Below are 27,169 nucleotides of genomic sequence, written 5' to 3' on the forward strand. Positions count from 1 at the left end.
ATAAGTCGGCTGCGACTTGACGGCACTTTACACACACACATACAAATTAAAATATAGTTAGCTACTGTAAAAGCTGGCTTATTTATAGAAACATAAATGTTGCATACGTTTAAGACCTTAATCTGTTAAGTCACTTGTAACTGGTTGTTGGTATACATCTTTATGCCTACTTCTGTATCAAGAACTGCATGCTTTTTGTTTTTAAGGACGATTGGCTGGCTGTTCTTTTTAAGATCCATGTGAATGAATGGGTCTTGTTGCTGACAGGCAAAAGTATTATGCATGAGCTGAATGTTGACTGATGACTGCTTAAAACGTTATCTGGTGTATCATGCAGTATAGTCTAGATGTTGTATCATGCAGTGTAGTCTAGATGTTGTATCATAGAATCTCATCTATAGAGAGAATTCAGGCTAGCATCTTAATTACAACTCTGGTGCAAGTTGTTTAAATCTGTCAGCATTGTATGCCACATCCTAAGTTTTTCATTTTGGTCTAACAGTTTCAAGTGTTACAGAGATACGGGCAAAACATTTCTTCTGTTCTAAATTTTGGTTGATACTGCATTAATAAAAAAGGGGTTTACACCAAAGGGAAAAATCCCTTCCTTTTACTCCTGTATATAGAGGGTGAGATTAGTGAACATCAGTAAATACAGATTAATAGTACATCCTTAGTTCATGGAGCAGAATTAAAGTTGGAAATACATCTCTCATGGAACTGTGCACACAAGTGAACAAGCTTAGTAACGAATGGAAGACAAATGACAATTCTAGGATTGTTCATAGACATGTACTGATTTGCTGCCTTGACTGTTTTCATACTCTGATACCTAGTCAGGCATAAGTGAGGCATAGTTCCTCTTTTAAACTCATTGGAAATTGTTTGAAAGAATCCCAAGTGAAAATTACACCCACTTGTAAAAGGTTATTTCAGAAAGACTTCTGGACTGTGCCTTAATGAATGTTGAGAGCAGGGTCTAATTGTCTTGTCTTGAATTTTGCAGACAATGAGAAGACAACGAAATGAAGTAGTTGTGGAATTAAGAAAGGTAAGATTGTTAAATATTTTTACTACTAATTTTTAGAACTGCTATGGACTCAGCGTGTGCAGATACTGTGCTCAAACATCATAGAGAAAGGGAGTGCTTTTTGTGTCACCTATATTCCTGTCCAGTCTTTCCCCTCTTCGTCAAGGTGCAGTCTATGAAATACATTTCAGCATTTCAATAAAATTGCCAGTTTTTATTGCTAAGATGAATGCGGTCATCGAGTTATCTTACTGATAGACTTTTTAAAATGTTTGCTCCATTTTTTTCTCCACTTAGTAATATATTTTGACTTTATTTTTTAGTGTGGGTTTTCAGCTTTTTCTTTCCCTTCAAGTAAAAATACAAAACTTTTATGGGTTAAACCATTGGTGGCACTTTTTCCACTTACAATAAAATCTTTACCTTGCTTAGGGCTGACTGCTTTGTTCTCCTCTTTATGTTTTGCGAGAAATGAGCTAACACCTGCAGTTCACCTTTTTGCTTTAACTTTGTAGTGGTGTAAATCAAGATGCAAAGTTCCAGCTCTTTTATTGCTCTAGCTGCTGTTCCAAAGTGGGAAGTATAATCTTCCACCTTAAATGCATGTTCGCTGATTGTGTGACCACTGATCACCCTGCTTGGGTAGAACTAGACAGGATGTATGAGAATAGCAGTCTTTTTCTATTGCTAGAATTATGAGGCCCTGTGGCACAGAGTGGTAACCTGCAGTACTGCAGTCCAAGCTCTGCTCACGACATAAGTTCGATGCCGACGGAAGTCGGTTTCATGTAGCTGGCTCAAGGTTGACTCAGCCTTCCTTCCTTCCAAGGTCAGTAAAATGAGTACCCAATTTGCCGGGGGTAAAGTGTAGATGACTGGGGAAGGCAATGGCAAACCACCCTGTAAACATAGTCTGCCTAGTAACCGTCGGGATGTGACGTCACCCCATGGGTCAGGAATAACTCGGTGCTTGCACAGGGGATTACCTTTGCTTTTAGAATAATAACTAGCCAGTAGACATCTGAGGGCCCGTTAAGTGAAGGATAGTTTCTTTAAAGATAAAGGCCCTACAATCTGTATTCCTGTTTGGGAGAATGCTCATGCTACCAGTCTGAACCACTCTAAAGATCTGGTCCATTGTGGCATTGTTTTTCCAGTGTTGACCATGGAGATCAAGGGACCCTAGCATTGTGCCTGTGGACACCATGGCACCCACTGATACCTTTCCTGGCACCCACCAAGTGTTTTTAGAAAGTGGGTGGGACCAGGTGGGGTACTTGCCCGGAAGGGCTTCTGATTGGCCACTGAAGATTCAAGTGACTGAGCAAAGTAAAATGTATAATTGTTTCAGTTGCAGCGGCCACCATATTGTTGGTTTTTTTTCGCTCTCACTTCTGTTTCCCAGTGTATTTTTAGATTACCCCCCCCCCACACACACACACACATCCCCTGCACTTGGGTTTCCTCTGGGTGTGGCAGCCATTTTGTGGTTTTGCCCACCACCCTGTGTGAGAATTCCAGAGGTTCCCACAGGATCAAAAAGGCTGGGGATCCCTGGTGTAGATTTCCTGAACTTCATGACCAGGGCATGACATCTGTTCCCCCCCATCAAATCCAGAAGCTTGCTGCCTGTGACCTTGGAGAGTTTATATGATTGTCCTGGCTACTTGCTGTTGATAGATAAATTAATATGCAATATGTCTAATATTTAGCATATTTTGTAGCGAATACTGCAGGTTAATTATACATAAACTTGTAGCATTAGGAGAAATTTCACTCTTTTTGTATGAACTTCATAGTTTTATAAACCTCTGTAATCCTCTTCCCCTTTAGTTGTCTTTTTTTCTTAAGCTAAAAAGCTACAAATGCTAAATTTCCCCCCAGGAAAGGTGTTCCAAACTTTTGATCAGTAGTTGCCTTTTTCTATACATTTTATAGTTATACAGTATCCTTTTTGAATACAGTTAATGAGAATAGTACACAGTAGTGTCTACCTGTGTTGCTTGGTGAGCTTTTTGGTGCTTAGCTTTAGAATAAGTAGTCCTGAAGCCTTTTGTTTTCCCTACTATCTAAGGTTTTTCCTAGCCATGGTTATCATTCAGATTGGCAAAGAGCAGGAGCAGGAACCTGCTGTCACTTGATCTGCCTTACCTCTATCCAGCTTCACATAAAGCATTTGAGCTCTAATAATACTACTGCTTAAATCTGTACCATTGTTTTCTCTGCATAATAATGGATTACTTTAAGCTGTGCACATAAGAGTGGGTATTTGCTCATGTTATTTCCTGGCTCCATAATGGACATTTTTTGATACCTTCGGACTTCTGTTAATTTTTAAAAAAATCTCTAGGTGCAACAGATATATAAGATGTGCTTTTTGGATGAATTCTCTAGGGCATATGTAATGAGAAAATATTTTAGAATTAATCAGGGTAGTGTAAATTCAATAAATCTGAATAATCTTAGGTCTTTTGAAAAGAACTGCCATTATGATTATTGGGCGGGGGGAAACCCTTGCCAGTGTGGGCTCTTAGAAACTATAGGAGGTTTGAAAGAATGGATAGTTTCTGCTCTGAATAGCATTCTTCCTCTGCTGTGGCTACTGTTCCATGATGCTATGGTCACGTAATACATATCTTTGTGCATATCCTTATTTGGTTGTATAATTTTTTCCTCAGAATTTTTAAAGTTTTAGCAGGTAGAAAATCACATATAGTGGTAGTAGAATTGCAGTTTCCTTGGTACATCAGTTAAAGGTTTGGCAGCAAAAAGTCTGACAACTATATACTTGGCATAAGTCACAGGGACAGTAAAATTATTGTAGTAGTGTTTCCAGCTGTTAAAAATATACCGTCTCAATTGGATATGAACATAAAATCTATCAGGCAAGTTAAGAGTGAATGTAAATACAAATAGTCTAAGTATAAAAACAAAGTAAGGCAACATCTTTCTGTACTGTACAAGGCCTCTTACAGTTTGTTACCTAAGTGGGTTTTTAGGCCATTGCTTTGCTTTCATATTAATGGCAGTTTTTTAAGTCATTAAGGATAGCAAATATTGTTTTGCTGGAATGTAATTATATATTTTCTTATTAAAAGACTAAGCGAGATGAACATCTGCTAAAGAGAAGAAATGTACCGAACGAGGATATCTGTGAAGATTCTGATATAGATGGTGACTTCAGAGTGGTGAGAACTGAAGTAATATAATACATAAACAGATGTTTGTATGCCTTTGTTAAAACATTTCTAACATCTGTAACTTTTAATTTGTTGTAGCAAAACACATCTCTGGAGGCAATAGTGCAGGTAAGCATAACCCTTGTTTTTCATTCTCCCCTCCCCAACTTGATTTATTGTAAAGGTCCTGACCCCTGAACTTTGTTTCATAGAATGCTTCAAGTGACAACCAAGGTGTCCAGTTAAGTGCAGTCCAGGCTGCAAGGTAAGAGCAAAACACGCTCGGGTTTCTTATTTTACTGTGGCAGTTTCTGTAGTATAGTATGCATGAATGAAAATAGTTTGAGGGTTTGTTTAAGATCTTGAATTTGCATAGTATTGAAAGATAGATAACTCTTTGACCTAAGGGTGTTGTCTGCAGGAGAGATCTTGTCAAGTTTTAAGAAATGTTTGTGTTGTGTCATTTTTAAAGGTAGCATATGGATGGTTATACTTATCTTTGTATATCTGTCAATTTAATCCAGATTAATTCTAATTAAGCCTCATTATAGGATTAGATTTCAAGAGCAGTATGATAGAAAAATAGTGTCTAAGGCTGTCAAAATACGTTAGAATAATTTAAAGTCATTTAAATTGTATCAGTTACAAGTGATGGAGCATTAAAATAATTCCTGCCATCTTTTTAATGGTTAGAGCAGGGATCCCCAACCTTTTTGAGCCGGTGGGCACAGTTTGAATTCTGACACATTGTGGTGGGTGCAGTCACAAAATGCCCGTTTAAGTCGGCAAAGCTAGCACAAAATGGCTGCTACCTTTCATCACACAGTGAAGATCCTTGTGCTCTGACGGCAGCTGCTGCCAAAGCAACATTTTAAAAAGGCTGCGTAGCAGATCAAATCTCCAGTGGCAATGAGAACCCTTGCTGAGTTCCCCACCTGGCACTGCCCACTTTCTAAAGACACTTGGCGGGCACCAGGAGAGGTGTAAATGGGCACCATGGTACCCACCGGTGCTACGTTGGGGATTCCTGGATTAGAGTGTTTAAAGGGAAGAAAAGGGGAATGCCAGAATAAATAACTAGTTACTGTCAATCTTTTTGGATGCTAATGTTAAACCTCTGCTAGTCTTGTTGGAACAATGTGAATGTTGCCTGCAAGGTTTTTTTTTTCTTTCTCCCACGTGCTCCTAAACAGAAAACTACTGTCGAGTGATCGCAACCCACCAATTGATGACTTAATAAAATCTGGAATATTACCCATATTAGTGCATTGTCTTGAAAGAGATGACAAGTGAGTATTTATTTGGATTTGTTTGACTTTGAAAAATTTATACCCCACCTTTCTGCCCTCATAAGGGCGGCATGAAGGTATATATTGGTTATGAAAAGTACTTTACCAAATTAGGCATTTGAAAGTATTGAAATAAAACAAAACTTTTTTTTATAGTCCGTCTTTACAGTTTGAAGCAGCATGGGCATTGACAAATATTGCGTCTGGAACCTCTGAACAAACACAGGCTGTAGTTCAATCCAGTAAGTTCATCACTATTTAATAGTAGGCAATGCATTAATGTGTACACAATAACTTTTACAAAAATTCCTTTGAAGATCAAGTAATGCAGTAAAACTGTACACACATTGCATTTCTTGCTCAGCAGTGTTCGCCAGTGCAGACCAGTGGGTTGAAAGTTACAATCTGGAAGGTGCTGAATATGCTTCCTTTCTATGATATTTGGAAGTAATGAATTGACTTGGAACTACAGTATTGTAAAATATTTTTTGCTTATTGATGCCGTTAAGAAACAAGACTGCTTTGTTCAGGCTCTCTTAGTGCAAAAAGCTTTAGATACTTTGCATAAATTGCAGTTTGGAATATGTCAACTGCCTTCGTAAACAGACCTAAAGAAAGCATGCATAGTCAAAAGAAAAATTCTCCTACCACTGCAGAGATGAGTTTCAGTATACTGGCAGCAGTTGCATTTATATACCTAAAATGAAACTTAGAACAGGGAAATGCGTTGCATGTTGTATGTGAGTTGTACATTGTTACGAATCCTATAATCTAAAATGGGGTTCTTAATTTAACTGGGTTTGAGTAACAGTTGTGTAAAAAAAGCCCATAGATTCTAGTTTTGACTAATAGAATTGACAGTTACTGGCCCATGTAGGTCTTGGGTTAACATTGTAGTTCCTTGACAGCAACTTCTGTATTTTTCCAACTACATTTGGGCAGAGGTCATAAAAATGTTGTTTTAAAACTTTTTAAAGAATAAACACTGCTATCCTGCAGTCCACTATATCCATTATTCTAAGTCCCAGAAACCTCAATATAACATAAACCCTCCAGACATCAGGCTGAGCAGTATCATACATCTAATGGCCCTCAGCATGAGGATAAGAACCTCCATACAATTAAAGTAGGTATGGCTGGGGGGGATCTTACAGGTTTGTAGAAAAATCTGAAAACTTAAAAAAAAAGGGAGGGCTTGGAAAAGGAAGAAGAGAGCGGCAGAGCAAGGAAGGATTTTATAAAGGCTTATTCTATAGATGATCACTGAAATATTCACTTGTGTTATGGATTGAGTTGGATCTCATAGTTCTTTCTGATAATCTTGTAAATCGATAGTGACAATTTCAATTAAACTGGGTTGGATTTTTCAGCCTACACAAAAGGCTGATTTTTTTTCTTTGGCCTTCAGAAGTAATTGTGCATATATTATTAGCTGCTTCGGTTTATGTAAGAGAAAAATATAGAAAGACTATTGCCAATAGAATTGTGGATGGTCAGAATACGCTACAGAACAAGTGTTTCCTCAGCACAGGAGTGGTAATGAGGAAGGCCACATGATCCATCTCCTTCTAAAGACTTATGCTAAGAAGAGCTTTAGGCCAGTACAAAGAAAGCAGGAAGCCAAGTGCTTCCTGAGCTTTTGCATTTATATGCCTGAAACAGATTGCATGTATCTCTTTTAGTGGGGACAGTTTGTGCATCTTTCCGGAGGTGTGAGATTTATATTGGACATTGTGGGGTTGTGAAATAAGTTAAAAACAGGAAGAAACCCTTCAGCCCTGAACAAATTTAGTTCCCAACATTTCACCCCTAAAATCCTGAATGATAACTGTACAAATTCTGCACAGCTTCTTAACGGATACAATTTATAATTCTAATATCTAAGAATGAAGGATAGATTTCTAAAACCACCAGTATCTTAAAGTTTTGCTTAAATATTATAAATGTTTTTTCCTGAAAACGAGAGAAAAGGAAAAATAATGGCTGCTGTTCTTATGGCTAAATCTCTGCTTTCCAGAATAAGGGCTTTCAGTACCAAAGAGAGTTGCATTTTAATAATATTTCCTTATTTTGCAGATGCTGTCCCGCTTTTTTTGAGGCTTCTGCATTCACCCCATCAAAATGTCTGTGAACAGGCAGTGTGGGCTCTAGGCAATATCATAGGTTAGTATTACACTGTATGTAAAACCTCCTGTCTACTTTTGACATGAAGAACTAACAAACTTCGTAAAAACTAGCTTTGTCTAGAGAAGCCTTGTTCACAATCTTTCATTTTCTTTTATGTAGCTTCCCCAAAGCATCTTTTACTGAGGTACATGAAAGTTCATACAAATTGGTCACATGAGTTAGTCAGATAATCTAGTTTGCTTATGTCAACATACATTGTATGGCAAGCAAAATTCCCGCGTTGCTGTAAAGTATTAGGTTCTTCAACACCATATGCATTCTAATGCTTTAATACTTCTTCTAATAAGTTACATATAAACTGCTTTAATGTAGGATCAGAAGTATTCTTGTAATACTGTTTGTTTAGTGAAGGGGCAAATTACAAGATGCTTCAATTTTACCTTTAGAAGGAAGCAGTATGTTTTATAGATACATAGATTTGCTGTGGCCCTGTGACTGGTTTAATGGACAGAAAAAGTAGTTAGGACTGAGTGCAAAAGCTGTTACCTTAGGATAGCTAGTTATTGTGTTAAGCCTTATGTAACCCAGTACATAAGATGTTGCTCCCACAAAGGTACTTACGATAAAACTGTACAGATGTGACTGCAGTATGAAAGACTTCATGAAAATTGTCTGGTTTTTTATTTTACAAAATGTGTATCCTGCTTTTCTGTTTTCTGGTTAGCACCCAGGTAGCTAACAAGTTAAAACATGCATAATAAAATTACATTATAAAACCATTAAAAGTACCCCTCCCCCCCAAAAAAACTCCACATCATTAAAACAGTTAAGAACAGTGGCATAACACAACAATTAAAATATATGCTCAGAGAGGCGAGCACCTGGAGAATGATGATTCTGAGAACAATTCGATGTCAACAGAATTAGGAACTGCTGTGGAGCCATTACCCAATTTATGTTTCAAAATGCATTAATTCCAGAAACACAAGTACCATGTGCCACATCTCATAATCTAAACGTTATCCTCCATAGACTGCTGACCTACACATCCGTGGACCACAAAATAGGGGTGGAGGGAACCAAGTGGACGCATGGTCAATAACCCATGCAAATATCAACAAGTCACAGGGCATCATAAGGAACACAGTGCAGCACAATAATCACACCAAGTTTGTAGTGTCCTCCATAGGACTGGGCTGTCAGTTTCACTTTCAGTATGTAGCATCATAATCCATTGCAGTAATTTATTTGTCATGACTGCAAGTCTTTACAATTACAATCTGGCTGTCTTGCCCCATGTACAGATATTAAAGCTGGCACTTTCATACTTCAGGGATGTTGGGGGTTTCTGAATGTGCTTACCGGTATATATGTAAGGACGTTCATAGGTACTGGATGCATGTCTAGTACTAGTAAAGGTGCTGGAATAGAGTAAATGGTCTGTCCTTTGCAGCAAGTACTTCTGCATATAAATGGAAGCAATTACTTCCAAATCACTGGCTCAAACAATAAGCTACTCTAACACAGTAAGTAGCTTTGTTAGATCACCTTTTATGGTTTTTATGCCACTGAATGAATTTAATGTTTTGTGCAGGTGACGGACCCCAGTGTAGAGATTATGTAATTAGCCTTGGAGTGGTGAAGCCTCTGCTGTCTTTCATCAGCCCATCTATTCCCATAACTTTCTTAAGAAATGTCACTTGGGTAATGGTCAACTTATGCCGCCACAAAGATCCACCTCCACCTATGGAAACCATCCAGGAGGTAACACTGCTTAATTGTTTGTTGATACTTTATTATTTTAATTTTGCTTCAGAACTAAGAATGCCTTTTTTGTTTGTTTCTTAGATCCTGCCAGCACTCTGTGTTCTAATTCACCATACAGATGTAAATGTGAGTATCAATTATAATGTCTGCGTACAAACAAGTTTCTTTTCTTTTTTTAAGGGGCAGCTACTAAAAGCAAGTATACATGCTTAATTAACAAGCTTATGACTATTGAATCATCAATGAAGCAGATTGAGAAGTCAATAAGAATAAAATGTGTTTCAAAAATCATTGTCTGAAAGATATTACTGAGAGATATTACAAGTGTAATACTCAGTCCCTTAAGGGAGCAAACCAAAGGATTTCCATGTTTCTGCTACCCTTCATCCCAATGGCCTTGGTCATGATGGTTACTTCTGAAATTATTTATGAAACACCATTGTTGACAATGGGACCTTAGTTCCGAACACAGAAAATAAGTCACTGCCTGAAACAGCTTGTGATACAAAAGAGGCAGTGGGAAAGGACTGCAGAGAGGGTAAATGTGGCCAAATGCAGTCATGTTACTTCTGAGAAGAAGAGTTAAGGGGTTTGGGGGAAGATTGCAAGCAAATGAGAGAAGTAAACTGTTTTGAAAGCACTTAGTGGATTGGATGCACATAGTGGAGATGGTGGAGTGGATCTTTTTGCCCTGTCATGCTCCTATTTGTCCCTAGAACTCCTCTTTGAGTCAGGAGAGACTTGCAGGCAAAATGCATCAGAGGATGGGGTGCTGCATCAGTTAAAATCTCTTCTGTGAACTCTTCTATTGGATCCCTAATTTTGACTGTTGGATACATACACTGCATTCATAGCACCAGTTGGCAAATAAGATTCCTTGTTCAACTTGGGGATAGGTGGGGATAAGCCTGGTTCTGCATGCATCATGTTCCGGTTTGGGGCTTGAAACAGCAACATAATCTGAATTGGAAAAGTTGGTCACTGCCTAAAGAAGACCTTGGCAGTAAAAAGGTTGTCCTGATAGAAGTTAAGGGTTATCCTAGTTTATTTTCTGTGGTTTCTGTGCAGTCTCACACACAGGTTCTGCGCTGTTGTAGAAGCAGCTTGGGGGAAATTTGTATAGCTTCAGCCTAGGAATTTTGTTAAACCACCTAGCTTATTTTATGACACAGTACACATTAAAATAATATATTGCCATAGACTATATATTGTAAACATGAAATGTTACTATTATCATAAAGGTCTCATTATGTCTTATGGAACATTTCTCTGCTTGTATTCCTCTAATGCATTATATCTTCTCCCCTTCCCTCCTTTTAAATTAGATATTGGTAGATACAGTCTGGGCCCTCTCTTACCTAACGGATTCAGGCAATGAACAGATTCAGATGGTGATAGACTCTGGGATAGTTCCTCATCTGGTTCCTCTTCTTAGCCATCAGGAAGTTAAAGTGCAAGTGAGTATGCGGTAAATCCTCTCTATATAGAAAGGATTTCTTCAAGGTCAGCAATAAAGTGAAAATTCACAGCGTAAAGCGTGTTGTGCATTTATTCTTATATCTTGCAAATCTTAGTTTATATTCCTCAAAAGAGGGCTGCACCAGTCATCAAGACGAAAGAAGGCAAAGGCAAATGCTGGTAGTGCAGTAGGAAAGTGAAAATTTATTGCTGGAATACTAGCAAGCCCCAATGTGTTTCACCGTAGCTTCATCAGGGAATCTCTGAATGTGTTTATCGACAGCACTTTTCACACAGCTGCTAAACTCACAGAAAATGTCCAGATGCCTGAAAGGTAAACTGCCAGGTAGCTGAGGATATAAATTAGAACTAACGAACTCTTCCCCTCCTCACTCTTGAACTTTTGAAATGTTTTGTTTCAGACTGCTGCGCTCAGAGCTGTAGGCAATATTGTTACTGGTACTGATGAACAGACACAAGTAGTTCTGAATTGTGAAGCTCTTTCGCACTTCCCCGCCCTGTTGACTCACCCCAAAGAAAAAATTAATAAGGTATGTAAATGTATGTGATTAACCAAGCTGATGCTCACTGAACCATCTGGAATATTACTGTCTGGTTGCACCTGTGTCTCTTTTTCTCAGTCCAACAGAAGCCCATATTGATAGTCAGTCTGTGTACCTGGGTAAAGGTACTTTTTAAAAAAAATATTGGGTTATTTTATAACGGGTTGCTTTCCAAGGATCATCGGAAATTTCAGAAAAACTCTTGTTAAATACTTTAATAATCTTAGTTGGTCATTCTTTTTACACTTAGCCACCTCTCAATTCTTTGTATGTTTTAAGTTTTTTCTACTGGAGGGCTGGTCTGTGCCAGAAAACATTTTTTAGTTTTAAGCTATTTAAAATTTCAATATTTCTTCCACATGCAAGCTACCAAATAGGTTTTTGGGTGAACACTGTATAAAAGCCAGGTGTTAGCTAACTTCAGTTTTGCTGGGCCTATTTGTGTTTTCTACTACAGTTTCATAGATAACCAATATATTTTAGCTAGATTTGAGCTCAGTAGCATCTTAAAGACCAACAACATTTTTGGGGTGTAAGCTTTCAAGAGTAAAAACTGCCTTCATTAGAGCTTTGACTCTCAAAAGGGTGTACCCCAAAGATCTTGTTGGTCTATACGATGCCACTAGACTTGAATCTAGCTGTTCTATTGCTGATCAACATGGCTTCACTCTGAAACAATATTTTAAAATCACGAAACAAGATCATTTGACAGTTTAAGCCATAAGTGATCCATAAAAACTAATAAGTGCCTTGCTGCGTTAGATCAAGATTCTTCGCAAGGATAGCAACAGTCAACAGGCTTTAGGGGATCTACTGAAAGCCTACTAGCAACCCACCAGCGGTCCTGCAGTTTATTTTGTCTGTGCAAAGTGCCATCAAGTCACAGCTGACTTATAGCGACCCTGTAGGGTTTTCAAAGCAAGAGACTTACAGAGGTGGTTTGCCATTGCCTTCCTCTGCATAGCAACCCTGGAATTCCTTGGTGGTTTCCCATCCAAATACTAACCAGGGCTCACCCTGCTTAGCTTTTGAGATCAGGCTGGGCCATCCTCTGCATTAAACTGTCACTTGGAAATGATGAAATAGAGGTCATCGATGAGGGTGTGAGTGAGGGAGAATGACAAATTGTATTCTGATTAACTGTGTGTGCGTGCGTGTGTGTTTAGAGGGTCATATAACGGTGCAGATTGTGTGCTCTGACAAACTGCTGATTTCGGAGTGCATCTGAGGCGCATTTGCTAACTAATGGGGTCTTTGCTTCAATGTTGCCAATGATTAGTGCCTGAAATTAGCTCATAATTTGCACCAAGACATCTTAAACCTCTAACAGGTTCATTTTGGCCTACAAAGGAACTTGTGATATGATCTAAGAGTTCAGCTTAATGATTTTCAGTATGCTTGAAATAGGAAATTTCATATCCATCTCGTGTGTGACGTTGAATAAGCAGAGACTTAAGCTATAGCTGGGAAAGCTTTGTAAAGTGTTGATTGTTCTACACTGTAGCAAATTTATTAACGTTAGTTAATCCTTGATAGGATTTTATTCCTTTAGCTGCACCAATGCAACCGGAGTCTGCCATACTGCAAATAATGTAACCTTCGACACTATTTTGGTAGAATGCAAGACTTGTAAGATGTTTTTAAGGTGGGATTTACATTGGGGGATTCATCAGATAAGGAGTGTGCAATCTATTAATTGAAAATGCCATCGCAGGTATATCCCAGTACCTCTGCTCTTTAAAAAGGGAATTAGTGCCAAGTCCCTGGTTGATTATTGTTTGGGGCATGAAGCCCTCTGTTTGTTAAGTATGCCTTTGTGGACTTCCTGCTCTTAGTATCTGCTCCTCCATTGTGCTGATTGGCCAAAAGGGCTGGTACACAGAACTATCTCAGCAAGAAAGGAAGACAATAAATATAGGGGCTGGATTGTGCTTTTGTTCCATGTTAAAACCACAGTACTAGGAAAGTGAATCTGTTAAAATAGGTGGCACAATTTGCTATGTGGTGTTGTCATAATCTTCTGATACCAACACTACTGCTTCATGAAACTGGAAAAACTGGAAAAGTCCTTAAACATTTTAATGCTGTACATCTTGAGTGAGTAAAACCTTGCATTTAAACCATTTCACTCATTCCAAACTGGGAGGAAAATATTTTTTTCTGTGTTCCCCTAAATGTCCCTATTTTTTTCCATCACAAAAACTGGGGAAAGTCATCAGAATTGCTTGCGCTTGTTTCCTGGGCCTTCTCATTTCTCATCATGCTGTAGATAATATATAACATGTCAGAAAAGTATAATGGGTGGACTTTAAGTGGTCCTTGAATAGTTAAGAAGATTCAATATTCCCAGTTAATTTGCAGGTCAATTGTTAATTTTTATGAGCTGCTTTTGTTGCATAGGATTCTGCTTCAAGGCCGCAACCTCACCACAGGTATATTAGCAGTCCTGTCAGCTCTGCTCCCTGTCTTGGTACAGCATTAATTTTCCATATTTGAGCAACCCCTTTATTAGGAAGTGGCACACCGTAATTAATATACACAGGAGCACCCAAGCATGATTTTTTTAGGGCATTGACATTATTTATTTATTTTTATTTATTTCAATTTGTATCCCGCCCTCTATGCTGGCCGAGGCTGGGCTCAGGGCAGCGAATATCATTAGATACAATATAATACAATAACAGTAAAACTACAATATACAATAAATACACTTTAAAGCAGGAGTCCTCAAACTTTTTAAACAGGGGGCCAGTTCACTGTCCCTCAAACACTGTTGGGGGCCAGACTATAGTTTGAAAAAAATATGAACAAATTCCCCGCGTGTGCGGGGGAGGCGGTGCGAGGGGGCTCTCCTGAAAAGCATCCTCCTCCCGAGCCCGGAACTTCCCCCTTTGCTCTGCGGCTGGGGCTTGGCCTTCCCTCGGCAGACGTGGCCTCGCCCTGCCCCGGCCTCCCTTGCGAGGCTAATGTGGTGAACCTGGTTGGTTTCCCCACCCCTACACACGAAGCCAGCTGGGTGACCCCGGGCAAGTCACATTCTCTCAGCCCCACCGACCTCACAGGGTGTCTGTTGTGGGGAGGGGAAGGGAAGGTGATTGTCAGCCGCTTTGATTCTGCCTTAAGTGGTAAAGAAAGTCGGCACAGACAAACCGACTCTTCCTCTTCGTGACTGCCAGAACGGGAGCACCTTTTAGCAGTGAAGTCAAAGGGCGAAAACGCAGGGGAGGTTTTGCCTTGGGTTTGCCGCTCTCTAAATGCACACTCTCCCCAGCCAAATCCTCAAAACTCAACAATCAGCCCCCAGGCAGAGTTTTGAGAATTCAGGGGGGGGGGGAAATGCGCATCCAGAGAGTGGCAAAGCCAAGGCAGCAAAACCACCCCTGGTTTCGGCCCAAAGCCCAACATGTGGTAGTCCCAGAGAGCAGCCCCTTGGGAGCAGGCGCTGGCCTTCTGCGGCTTGTGGAACAACCCCTGCTTTGTGGAGCCCCCCCCCCCCCACTCAGGCACAAGCTTGCGGGTGGGCGGGGAGGGTGGCAGAAAGAGAGAGCGACCCTGCCGGCGCCCCCCTCCCCAGTTCTGTGCGGAGGGAGCTCAGGCTTTCCAAGGGAGGGGCGGCAAAGAGCTGACTCAGCCGCTTGGATCGCGGGCGGCGGCGCTCTCCCCTCGCCCGGCAAGGAAAGTGGTGGCGGGGTCTCCTCCGCAGCTGCGTCCGCCCGAGGGGGGCTGGGGGGCGTCCATCGGCCGGGAGTAGGAAGGTCCCGAGTTTGCAGAAGGAAAGGAGCGGAGGTCGCGCCTTGGCGCCCCATCCATCGGGAGCGCCTCTTGCGCCAGCGCGGGGGGTGGGGGTGGGGGCTGCGCAGGAGACCGTCCCGGAGGATCGGGCCCTCGCGGTTCCCTGCCTTCTCCGGAGACCGGCCGAGCCCTGCCCGGCTGGCTTCCGCGGCTGTCTGTCGGAGGGCCCGGGGAGGCGCGGCGCCCGGCCTGGCTTTCCAGCGCAGGGGCACAGGATCGTGCGCAAAGCCTGTTTGTCGTCCCCCCCCCCGCTCCTCCTCTTGCCCAGACGCCGGGCCTTTCCTCCCCTGCGGTCCCAGGGCAGCGCGTGCGCTCCGTCGGGCAGGGCCGTGCCCTTGGGGCGCGTGGGGCGCTGCCTCGGAGCCGCTTCGGCCGCCCCCTCTTCCGTGGGCAGCACTGGCTCGCCCCTGCCTGGCGGGCTGGGTCTCTCTCCGGCCGGCGGCCAGAGCCGTCGGGGGCCCTGAGTTGCAAGGCCGGCCGGACCCTGGAGCGGGTTGCGAGGAGCGAGATCGGCGGGGCACGGAGCGGCAGCGCGGAGCGGAGTCGCGCCCAGCCCGGAAGGGGCGAGCAGGAGCCACCCTGGCTTTCTCGGTCCCCGGGCCGGACAAAAGCCCTCCGAGGGCAGGATCCGGCCCGCGGGCCGTCGTTTGAGGACCCCTGCTTTAAAGTCTTAAAACCAGCTTCCTGTTATTAATCATCTCATTAGATGGTGCTCATCTCTAGAGCATGGGGCAACGGTGGGCCTGAGGAAAACAGTCAGGATTTCTTATTTAAGTTCGATAACAGCACAGAGGGGTTAGGGAAGCCAGCTCTGATGAAACACCGTTGCTGCCTTCAACTATAGTCCTGGTGGAACATCTCAGTTTTATAGGCCCTGCAGAAATCAACTAGATCCCATAGAGCCCTGTCATAAATATGCACGTGGTTTGTACTTAGATTACTGGCAGCTGCTCGCCTCTGTCATTTCCCTATTTGTGCAACACTCCTAAGAAGCCCTTTAGTCCCATAATCTTTGCCCGTCGTTCCCTTCACTTCTTGGTTATTCCAGCAGCCCACTTGCTTCCTCCAATATACCTTTCACTTCTTTTCTATAAGAGCCAATTTGGTTGAGCCACATTTGGCTCTAGAGATATAGGTACAGATCCCTTCTCTGTGGCTTCAGAGATCCCACTTTATTCCTCGACTTAAAGGCAAGTTATGAGTACATACTTGGTTCAGAAGGAATTATTTCCAGAAGACAAATTGTGACTGCTTGCCCAGTTGAGCGTGAAAAAGACAAGCCTCACAAGAGCAAAGCTTGAGTGAGCTGAAAAGGCTGATCAGTGTAAGAGACATTTTTCAGCACACAAGAGGTTTGGAGGGGCTTATTTTTGTAGATGGTTTTTGTTTTGCAGTAGTACTGTTGCATTTCTGTGGAAAGGTAAATGTAAATAATATTTTGCTCCCTCAAGACAGTTGGCTCTTGTACTTCAGTGAGTTTCATATTTGGCGGGGGGGGGGGAGAGAAATTGTAAAAAACATAAAAGCTTCTATTAAGAAGACACAATTTCAATTGTACTCATGCTGCAAAAAGCATTGACATTGTAAAGCTGCTACCTTAACTTCCATGCCATGCGAGCAGTATAGATGTTGTACTGTCTGACATTTCCTGCTTCTCTATAACTTGGGGCTCCATGCCATTATGCTTTACTTGCTCATATGCTGTTTTCAAAATTGGCATTATTATAGCCAGCCCTTCAAATAGGTATGCTGTGGTGTTAGATTTAACATGTAATCAAATTCTGTTTAAAGATGTATACAGCATGATCAGTGCTGTGTAGCCAGTATGGAGTTTTAGCTTGTAGGCAAAGCACAGATGTTGTCACATAGCATCCTTGACTTAGCACATTTATGTAGGTCCTGAAGACACAAAAATGCTAACTGCTTTAATTCTTCCTTAATTCAATCAAATAAAACCTCCTATTGTTCTTGCCACAGGGATCAGTACCGATGTGGTCCAGAATGCTTAAGTCTAACCCTTGGCAGAAAATACCTTATATAACTCAAATGGGACAGCATGCAAAAAAATAATGAAGGAATTTGACAGGCTGCTGTTCTGTGATTGGATGACAGATGGCAATTAAACTTTAGTTTGAAGTGGGAAATGGTGAATTATGCTAACATTGGTTTGATACAAGGTCTAAAATGACAAACCATAGTTTGAAAAATTAAGTTGATTTCATTAGAAGTGGTAAAGATGGGATTGAAATGTGAAGTTTGGCTGAATTGTGCTCTTATTGTACTCCAAATGCATTTAGCCTACAGAGATCAGTTCATTCTTTCATTGTTCATGGTATTGCCATTATTTTAAAATGAGAATTTTTTGTTGCAGGAAGCTGTATGGTTCCTATCTAACATCACTGCAGGAAATCAGCAGCAAGTCCAAGCGGTGATTGATGCAAACCTTGTTCCAATGATAATTCATCTCTTAGATAAGGTTAGAGTCCCCCTCCCATTCCAAAGTATCTTTTTCACTGTATAGATGTTCTGTAGGAAACTATTGTAGGGCGATAAATCTTACCTTTAAATACTTGTGCTGACTGTCTTGAATACATTTATAGACCACTCTACACTCTGTGTTCAGAATGTCTTAAAGCAGGGTTTCCCAGTACATTTCCCAGGGTTTCCCAGTACATTTTTGTGCCTCCAGAGGACTCACAGTTGGGGTAATTTTAAGAGTTAGGGGACAAGAAGCCTAAGAATTGATAATTCTAGCATACAGACAAATATTATAAATTAAGATGCTTAATCCTGTCCATATTAAGAAAGTTTGTAGACAGCAGCAGATGGCAATCCTCCTTTCAACATATAAATTACAAATGCAGCTGACAGTATGATCTCCTACCACTTATGTACACCTTTACACCACATTAAAAACAAAATGCCAAATAGTACCCTGTAGTATGTAACCAGACATATGAATAGTGGTACTTTCTACAGATAGTCAGCTACCTTCCAGACAGCTTTTTTTTTTTTTTTTTGAGGAATTTCCGTCTAATGGGGTGGGATTAGAGTTTATATTCAGTGTGTTGATAGTGTGACTGGAGCTCATTCCAGGATCTACAAAGATCTTCACATACAGATCCTGGAATAATCCTTTCTTCCATCAGGATGATCGCAGAATAATTTTGCTTTTTACAGACACACAATAAAATGCTGCCCATGCCATCTTTTTATTCTGACAATTATTTATAATTTATAGAAATTATTTTAATTTTAGCTTTTTCTTTATCCTAATCAAGCAAGTTGCATCCAAGCATATTCCTGTCCTTTCCTGGCATCTTATGTTTACAGTTGGAATAGTTTGTGTACTACTACTATAAGGATAAAAAATAAGGGGTAGGCTGTTCTCTGTTGAGAGGCAGGAGTGCTTCATTAGAGTAGAGACCTCATCCTGCTGGAGCCTAACAGCCATTGACTTGCATTTTCTTCCCCAGTGTAGGCACTTACTGGGCATGTGTCTGTTATGGTACTTTGTTATTTGTGTCCCACTTTTTAAAAAAATGCCCCGTTATTATGCTAACTATGCATTTCTTGGCCCAGTGTAGATCATTTGCATCATTCCTCTCTACATCATCTGTGTGGGGGGCAGGCAGAGGGGATTAATCAAGTTTTTGTTATTTTTAGGGTGACTTTGGTACACAGAAAGAAGCTGCTTGGGCTATAAGCAACCTGACAATCAGTGGAAGAAAAGATCAGGTGAGTAAAGCTTGGTTGAATAAATTGGACTTGTGTGTATTTGAGAAGAAGGAAGTGTGACTGAGTGTCATAGAGGGTTTTTTCCCATCACCTGCTACCTGGAATCCTTTTAATTGGAGATACCTTTGAACCTGTGACCTTCTGTTAGTGCTTTACCACTCACCTCACCTTTCTCTGAAGGTGAAATCATCAGGACTTAGAAGAGTGTAGCTTTGATTGGATTGTGTCCAGGATATTTTTACTGCTGTATAGCCTCTCCTGAGAGAATGTTACTATTAATTTTTTAAAAGGTAGCCTACCCTTTTCCTGTGAAGCTCAGGGCAGCTTAACTATGATGGTTAAAAAAACAGACCAATTTCAGATCAAATAGTAGGCACTTTTAAAAATAAACATGCAGCAAATTAAAATAATGAACTAAGTGGAACCGACTTTCAGTCATATGTCAGACTGCCTCAGATCACGATATTTAGCCATTCCTCAACGAACCTAGAAATCCAAGAAAAACCTCTCTCTTCGATCCCATTACCATTAAGAAGACTTGGTTTTTATACCCCACTTTTCTCTACATTTTAAGGAGTCTCAGAACAGCTTACCCTCCCCACAACAGACACAACCTTCCCCTCCCCACAACAGACACCTTGTGAGGTAGGTGGGGCTGAGAGAGTTCTGAGAGAACTGTGACTAGCCCAAGGACACCCAGCATGCTTCCTATGGAGGAGTGGGGAATCAAACCAGGCTCTCCAGATTAGAGTCCGCCACTCCTAACCACTACACCATCATAAAAATTTCACTATTGGAGAAGAAACCCAGTGAGTACCTACTAGCCTGTTGTGGCAAAAACTGTGGCTCTCTAAACACTAACAAGTGTAATTTGTTAGATGTCCATTTCATTAGACAAGACCTAAAATACATTGATTAGCTAAGATTATATTTACTCTTATCTTTTACGCAAGTCAAGGTAAAATGCATTTAGGGGGCTGTAACTTGGTATCAATCATGACTGACAGGATTCTGGAGCATGTGACATTAGCGTGCCAAGGTCACAAATCTAACAAAATGTCCTCTTACACAGTTCTGCCTTGGGGACAAACCACACGTGAAGATGTTCTATCCCCATGGCTGTTTCAGCACTTGAAAAGACATGGGGGGATGACAAGAGCACCGCACTGCAGACCTGATTAGGATTGGACCCCTGCAGCATTTTAAAATGGTGGCGTAGCCATCCTGTTTAGTTTGGCTGTTGCGCTACATCCTAAAACCTGAGAGGATACAGCTAATTTTAGAAGATCATGCCAAACTATGGAAGCCACTACTGGGGAAGCTTGATCAAGCAGGATCAGGTTTAACAACTCTGCAAGAGGGACAGAAAAAAGGAGAACTGATTGAAGGGCTAGAGCTACCTCATGGGTTCAATGGGTTGAGAATTATATCATGGTAATCCTTTGTTACTTAGCTATCTTGTTTTCAATCACTGCTGGTACTAAAATTAATATTAATTTTGATTAATCACAAGCAGTTCCTGGTTCAAAAGCTAATTTTAAAAATGGTTTGGTAGCCATTCAGTCAAACTCTTGTGCCTCAAACTTCTGTAGAATTCCTGTCTATTTAATAATATGTACGCTGAGTCGAGTTACTTAAAAACATGCAGAATTTTTTAGTCATCTTTAGAGCTTTTGAGGACTTTCTTCTACTGCGACCACCCTGAAATGAGAGGGCCTATTCAGCGTGGGCATACGATGCACAGCTTCAAGAGCTGTGATCGATAGAGGAAGCCTTGGTACACACATGGTTCCTGCAAGCTTAGTTTGTCTTGTTCCTAACCACTGTCCAAAAGTAATTCCTTAGAATTTGAGCTAGTTTGACAAAGTTTTTTGGGGGGAGGGTTCTGTTCTGATTCAACGCACTTGAGATTCCAGGAAGCTCCCATGCTGGTTCAGGGAAGAAATATTTAAACCAGTGTGTGGATTTAGTTTTTGATCAAGTCCCAGCTTGCGTCTAGAGAGATGCTAGTATTGAACCTTCTGTAGACTAACTCCTGACCTGTGGTAAGATTGGGGTGTTAAAATTAGATTAGATCAATTAAATTGTGTGTCTTAAACTCTGTACCCTGGGTTCTTTTTGTATTTAGTATTGCTTCTGGTTAATCTTTAAATTATTCGTGCCTGCTGAGAACAAACAGGTTGAATTAAAATCATGGTAAACACACAGGGTGTACTGGATAATGCAAATTAAAGCAAACACTAGGAATATACATGGAGGTTTGATTTGCATTTAAAATGACCAAACATATTTGGTGTCAGAGCTGGAAAATCAACCAACTTTTGTCTAAAAATTCATTACCCACATTTGTCAAATCCATTATTTAAAACAAGTGGAGGAATTGCAAGGGAGAGGAAATACTGCTTCCCAATCTTTGCCATCAGCTCTAGCTCCCTCCTAGTTGGTTCTTGCTTTCATTTGACCTACCCGGGGATGGGGTAGATGTGGGTGGGTGGGTGGACAAAGGGAAGCATGAGAGAAAGCACTAAATTCTTAAGATTCCCCACAGCAAGGAGTCTGGCCCTTCGTGGGTCCTGGCAGATCTCTAGCTCAGGATCTAAGACAGGCAATCCACCCCCTCCCGTGGACAGGAATAGCTTCTATTCAAGGCGGATATGAGTTTGTTTTGCTGAGAAAAGGAACCTTTTTTCTCCCTTGCAGAAGAGTCATTAGCCATTTGGATATTTATAACATCATTCGCGGGTCTTACAAAATTATCAACTTAAAAATTAGCAGACCAAGCCCCAAGCAGGCAGCTGCCCCAGATGACCCCCACTCGCGCGGGGAGGCAGGCATCCACCTGGTGGCACAGGATGGTCTTTTGCACCAGCCGGGCGTAGCCATCCAGCCACACGTTGGAGTTGCTCCTGCTACGCATGGTTAGGGTCGGATTTTGCAGCCGGTTCCTGCTACCTCCGCCTGCAGGGGTGACATGAGGACACACTGGCTAAGAACTCCCCCCCCCCCCGCGCGCGCATTCTGGCCCTGTCCCCTTTAAACCCTCCATGGTTGCCACTTCCACCCCCAGCCCTCTTGTAGTACAAAGGGAATATGTTTCTCCATGGCCCAGGTAGGAAAGGGTTAACACAGTTTCTTGTGCGGTCCTAGCAGCTCCATAGCTAAGGACTCTTCGGCAAGGGGGGGAAAAGGTTCCTTTTCTCAGCAAAACAAACTCAAATCCCCCTTGAATAGAGGCTATTCCTGTCCGCGGGAGGGGGTAGATCGCTAGTCTTAGATCCTTCTGAGCTAGAGATACCAGGACCCACGAAGGGCCAGACCAAATGATTTTGTGTGGCTGAAATGGCCCCTGGCCCTGACGTTCCCCACCCCTGTTCTAACTGCTATACTACACTGGCTTTCATAGGGTGGCTGTTGAAGAGTAGCAAGCAGCCAGGCCTAGTTGAGTTATGCAAGTCAGGTGGTATCAAGTCACCCAGAAGCTGTTGCCAACCCTCCAGGTGGGACTTGGAGTTCCCCCAGAATTACCGCTGAACTCCGGACAACAGAAATCTGTCCCACTGGAGAAAATGACTGCTTTGGAGGGTGGACTCTATGGGCAAAAACGCATGGTCACTTACTGCGGTTTCTGCCCAGTTTCCTCCCTGTTTATTCCCAGTTTCGCCTAGGATCAAATCCTCGCAAACGAACAATGCTTGATTTGCTGCTGGCTGAGCGATGTGTCGACCCAAAACGAACCCAGTTTTGCAATCAAGGAGCCAAACTGTTATCCCTGGCTCGTCTTAATTGCTTAATTTCCTGGCGGTAGAGGATCTGGAGATAGAATGGCTCTCATTGGCTGAGCTGCCCAGATCTTGAAAAGGCAGGGCAGATAGACCTATCCAGTGATGGCAGTAGAGTCTGAATCAACCAATCACCAGGGGGAGGGGGCGTTGCTGAATGACCAGGAAGTATGTGTCTCTCGCATTTTCTGTTTCATGGAGGGATCAGCACACAGTTTCGCCATGGATCAACAAAGGTAATGCGTACAGATTCTCCCCCAGCCCGGGTTCATTTAATCCTGGCTGGAACGGGGAGGAAACCAGGCAGAAACCGGAGTGACGGTGCTTTTTGGCCCTATGGCATTATACCCTGCTGTTGCCTCTCCCCTCCCCAACCCCTGCCCTCCTCAGACTTCACCACAAAATCTCCAAGAATTTCCCAATCCTGGAGCTGGCAACCCTAGTCAGTCCTGGCCCCAAAGTGCCCTCCCTCAAAGGCCTGAAAAGGGCTCTCCCCCCTCTCCCTACCTTTTACTGACAGAACCAAGCCTTGGAATGCTGTAGTTGTCTAGCAACAGCCACTGGGGCAATCTGTTGCTTAAAACTTCAGGTGCTCCTTTTATTACGTTTGGATTTTTAAAAACACCCCAGTGTATTTTTTTTTTTAGATTTCACATTTTTCTGCAAACCTGGGACCCTTTTCAGGTTTGTAGAAACATGTGTTTCCTGTTCACAGTTCCAGTCACTGGATTTAAGTATCCAAAGATTTGGCCGACTTCACTGTGTGCTTGTAGGTTTGTCATGAGTGAGTGATCTTACTTTCTCAGATTTGGGAGAGGAGGTCCTTTTGGTGCCAGGTGCCTGCTCCATGGATAACTGCCTTAAAAAAAAAGTCATTATTTGCTGATGTCATCAAAGTTCTCATGTTGTTTTGGGTGAATGTTGCAATACTTACATGTGTACAAATGCTGCCATTCCTTGGGGGGGGGGTGTATTGCCACAGTGTGTTTGTGTCGGCTTTTTCTGCAAATTTGGGTTTCCTCTGGGTTTGCAGAATCCTAAATAATAATTGTGACTAGCCTTGTCATTACTGTTAGATACATAGATACATTTGCCCTGCCTTTTCTAAGTATTCCAAGACAGCTTATAGATAAGGTCATTTTATAGCCGTTAGAGTATCAGACTTGCTGGGTAACCTGGGCCAATAACACAGACTCAACCTTACATACCTCACAGGTTTATTGTGAAGAAAAAATGGAAGACTGGAGAAGGTTGTAAGCCACTCTGGGTACTCATTGGGGAGAAAAGGGTGTACATAAAATAAACCCCACACATTCAGTCTGAGATGATAATGAATTTGAACGATTGAGGGGGAATAATTTTGTTTTATGTACCAAGAAACATCTCGCTGTTCTGTAGGTTTTAAATGCTGTTCTTTTATCTCTTCCATATATGTCCTTGTCTTTGTAATTTGATTAATGTACTTCTTTGTTTTTCTAGGTGGCATACCTAATTCAACAAAATGTAATTCCTCCGTTTTGCAACTTGTTAACTGTAAAAGATGCTCAGGTTGTACAAGTAGTGTTGGATGGACTAAGTAATATATTAAAAATGGCTGAAGATGAGTCAGAAACCATAGCCAACCTTATTGAAGAATGTGGAGGTATGATTGGCTAATGACACAAAAGCCTTTGAGATCTGAACTCGCTAATTACATTTTGTAACTGTTCTGTACTGTAACTGATACATGGATATTTTTATACCATTTTTAGGGACAACAGCATATTTGTATTGTTTTGAGGAATGACTAATAAACATTTGAAAAGGAATTGTTAGTTAGCTTTTATAAAGCTTAAGTTTAGGATTTGAATCATTTTTCTAAACTTTTACAGGGCTGGAGAAAATTGAACAGTTACAAAATCATGAAAATGAAGACATCTACAAACTGGCTTATGAGATCATCGATCAGTTCTTCTCTTCAGATGATGTAAGTAAATGTGTAATCTAGTCATATTGAATGATAATTTTCATACAGCAGGATTTGTACTTTGAATTCCCTGAGTATGTAGAGATGCCTACCTTGTCAAGCCTGGTTTTACTGCTTGTGTAGGGACCAGTCACTTCACTGTTGCATATAGTGATAAAAATATAACATTGGTCTTGGTTTGGAATTGAGAATTCTTATTTCTGGTTTTTGTGGTTTAATTACAGATAGATGAAGATCCAAGCCTTGTTCCAGAGGCAATACAAGGTGGAACATTTGGTTTCAATTCATCTGCCAATGTACCTGCAGAAGGGTTCCAGTTCTAGAGTGGATTTTGGAAGTTAGGTACAATGCAGCGCTGAATTAAAAAAAAAAGGTTTGATCCATCAAGCTTGGCTCATGGGATCCGCTGCTGCATTAAATCGGGAAAGAAAATGTGAAGATTTCATTTGGAATCACAGAAAAGCCCGAATGAAGTCAAGATGGCGAGTGGGTGCGAGTGAGAGTGAGTGGCAAAATGTAATGAAAAACTTCACACTGAATGCTTATATAGGTTGTTCAAAGGAATAAAAGGGCTACAGGTCAAAGATCTTCAGTGCCTGAGGAGGAACATTGACTTAATTAGCGCAAACGTGGGGGGAAAATGCAGTACTATTCCATCATCAAACCATGTAAGCATAAAGGAGAATAGGATGCCCATATAAGTCCAAGGAGAATGAGCCCAGGCCTTGCTACGAAGCACCGTGTGAATGGACAACATTGAGTGAATGTCTGGACTCAGTGCTGTGGGGCCACGTGTGTGTTTCAAATCTGGGGCTCTTTGCTCACGAAGCAGACTCCTAGCCTTGGAGTGGGGTGTGTACGAGAGTGTGGTTGTGATGCTGTATGTGAACGCATGCAAGCTTGATTTGCCTTCAGGGGGCTGATAATAACCCTAGTCAATCATCAAAAGGAGTGCATAAGTGTTAACACTGGACACGAAAACAGAGACCGGTTTAGCAGCAGAACTATGTTTTTAACTCCTGCAGCCTGTGTTTTTTTCCCCTCTTTTAATTTAGTTATTTTCTTTCCTGTATGGCTTATTACTAGTTGCTTGTAAAGTCAGAAAACTTTGAGGAAGGCTTCCCTGTGCATTTGCACCAGATCTATGTTACAAAAAAATAAAGCTTTCCATATCATCAGAACTAATTTGTGTAGACTTTTGCATGAAATCCATACACGCATTTCCCTCTTCCAACTATTGTGTTGCAGTACACAAATTGCCATAATTCTAAAAAAATCCGTAAAATACCACCCTTTTTCATTTTCAGAGATGACATAAAGCTATTTTTGCATGTGGTAATCTACAGCATAGCTCATTTTTAGATTTTGTTGAATCTTGTAACCAGCTGTTTTTGTTGTGGTAGGATACTGTGCTGTGTTTCAATGTTATTTGTTTTCAAACTTTGTTTTCTATGAAAATGATATGGAAACCTCAAAATAAAATTTGGTGCATATGTACTGCTGAATAAAGATTGGAGAAGAGATGTGAATAGATGTACAAATCAAGTCATGGTTTGAACACCGTTAATACCACCTAATCTGTCCAATTGTTCTAGACTTTTTAGATGTAGGCAGCCATGAACAATCTATTTTGAGCCACTTTAGAGAGACCTTTGTATTCTTAACTTGCATACAAAATGCAAGTGTTTTTTTATAATTGGAATAATACCTCAGTTTTGAGGTTCTGCACACTAAATTAAAAGTGATGTTACAAATATGTAAAAAAAGAACTCTTTATAAGGTGGCTCATTGTAGGAAATGCTGTGCCTTCCCCTTTGAGCACAAGTGTTGCATGAACAACAGTTTGCTATAAGAAAACATACCAGGTTAGCCACCATTAGCATCTATATCTACCTTGTGTTTTTTTTAAAATCAGCTGGTAATTCTGAAATGCAGTAGAATGGATAAAGATTATTTTGTGATCATAACTCTTTGTTGGACTAGAGTATTTTTGCAGCATTCCTTGTCATCAGAAACATGGTTAAAAGTTTAAAACTAGATGCAGCAGAAAACTAGCTTGTGAAATTTATCCAAGTAGAATGCAGGCTAGGCTGTCTTGGGGAAAATAAACATTAAAACTTACAACAAAGTTACATTGGTGTGAGTGTCTTTGACTAAGCTAGTATTTATAGGTTCTGATATTGCAGCCTTCACTTGGATGGGTAATTCCAGTTCAACAAAACCTCAGTAGTTTTTATTCTATAATTATTTTCCCTTTTCTTGATACTGTGCCTTTCAGCAACTACCTGCATGTCACCATGTAATCAAAAAGCTTTTTTCCTGGTTTATTCTATAGTTCCTTTTCCCTCTGATTATTTTGTCCTCCCACGATCAATTTCCACTGACTAATAATTTTAAACAAAGAAACACATTTGCAATGAAAGATCCGCCCTTCAGTTGAACAAATACACAACCCCATGAACAATGTAGGCATGATCTGAA

General features: G+C 41.2%; 1 protein-coding gene and 1 non-coding gene across 2 annotated transcripts in view; both read left to right on the forward strand.

Annotated features, from left to right (window-relative positions):
• Nucleotides 1-26,820, forward strand: part of KPNA4 (karyopherin subunit alpha 4) — a 36,197-nt gene extending 9,377 nt beyond the window's left edge. Inside the window, exons 2-17 of the mRNA XM_056850635.1 lie at nt 1,007-1,051; nt 4,129-4,218; nt 4,309-4,338; nt 4,422-4,474; nt 5,403-5,498; nt 5,655-5,740; nt 7,575-7,661; nt 9,220-9,389; nt 9,474-9,518; nt 10,718-10,849; nt 11,273-11,401; nt 17,577-17,681; nt 18,872-18,943; nt 24,202-24,364; nt 24,594-24,688; nt 24,913-26,820. Coding sequence (XP_056706613.1) covers nt 1,007-1,051; nt 4,129-4,218; nt 4,309-4,338; nt 4,422-4,474; nt 5,403-5,498; nt 5,655-5,740; nt 7,575-7,661; nt 9,220-9,389; nt 9,474-9,518; nt 10,718-10,849; nt 11,273-11,401; nt 17,577-17,681; nt 18,872-18,943; nt 24,202-24,364; nt 24,594-24,688; nt 24,913-25,011 — 1,497 coding nt within the window. The 3' untranslated portion in view covers nt 25,012-26,820. The remainder of the gene's footprint in view (nt 1-1,006; nt 1,052-4,128; nt 4,219-4,308; nt 4,339-4,421; nt 4,475-5,402; nt 5,499-5,654; nt 5,741-7,574; nt 7,662-9,219; nt 9,390-9,473; nt 9,519-10,717; nt 10,850-11,272; nt 11,402-17,576; nt 17,682-18,871; nt 18,944-24,201; nt 24,365-24,593; nt 24,689-24,912) is intronic.
• LOC130478498 (small Cajal body-specific RNA 7) lies at nt 12,483-12,783 on the forward strand. Its single transcript, XR_008933359.1, has one exon. It is a non-coding gene; the product is annotated as a small Cajal body-specific RNA 7 (non-coding RNA).
• Nucleotides 26,821-27,169: the final 349 nt, after the last annotated feature.

Source organism: Euleptes europaea, chromosome 5, assembly GCF_029931775.1.
Source record: "Euleptes europaea isolate rEulEur1 chromosome 5, rEulEur1.hap1, whole genome shotgun sequence".
NCBI lineage: Eukaryota > Metazoa > Chordata > Lepidosauria > Squamata > Sphaerodactylidae > Euleptes > Euleptes europaea.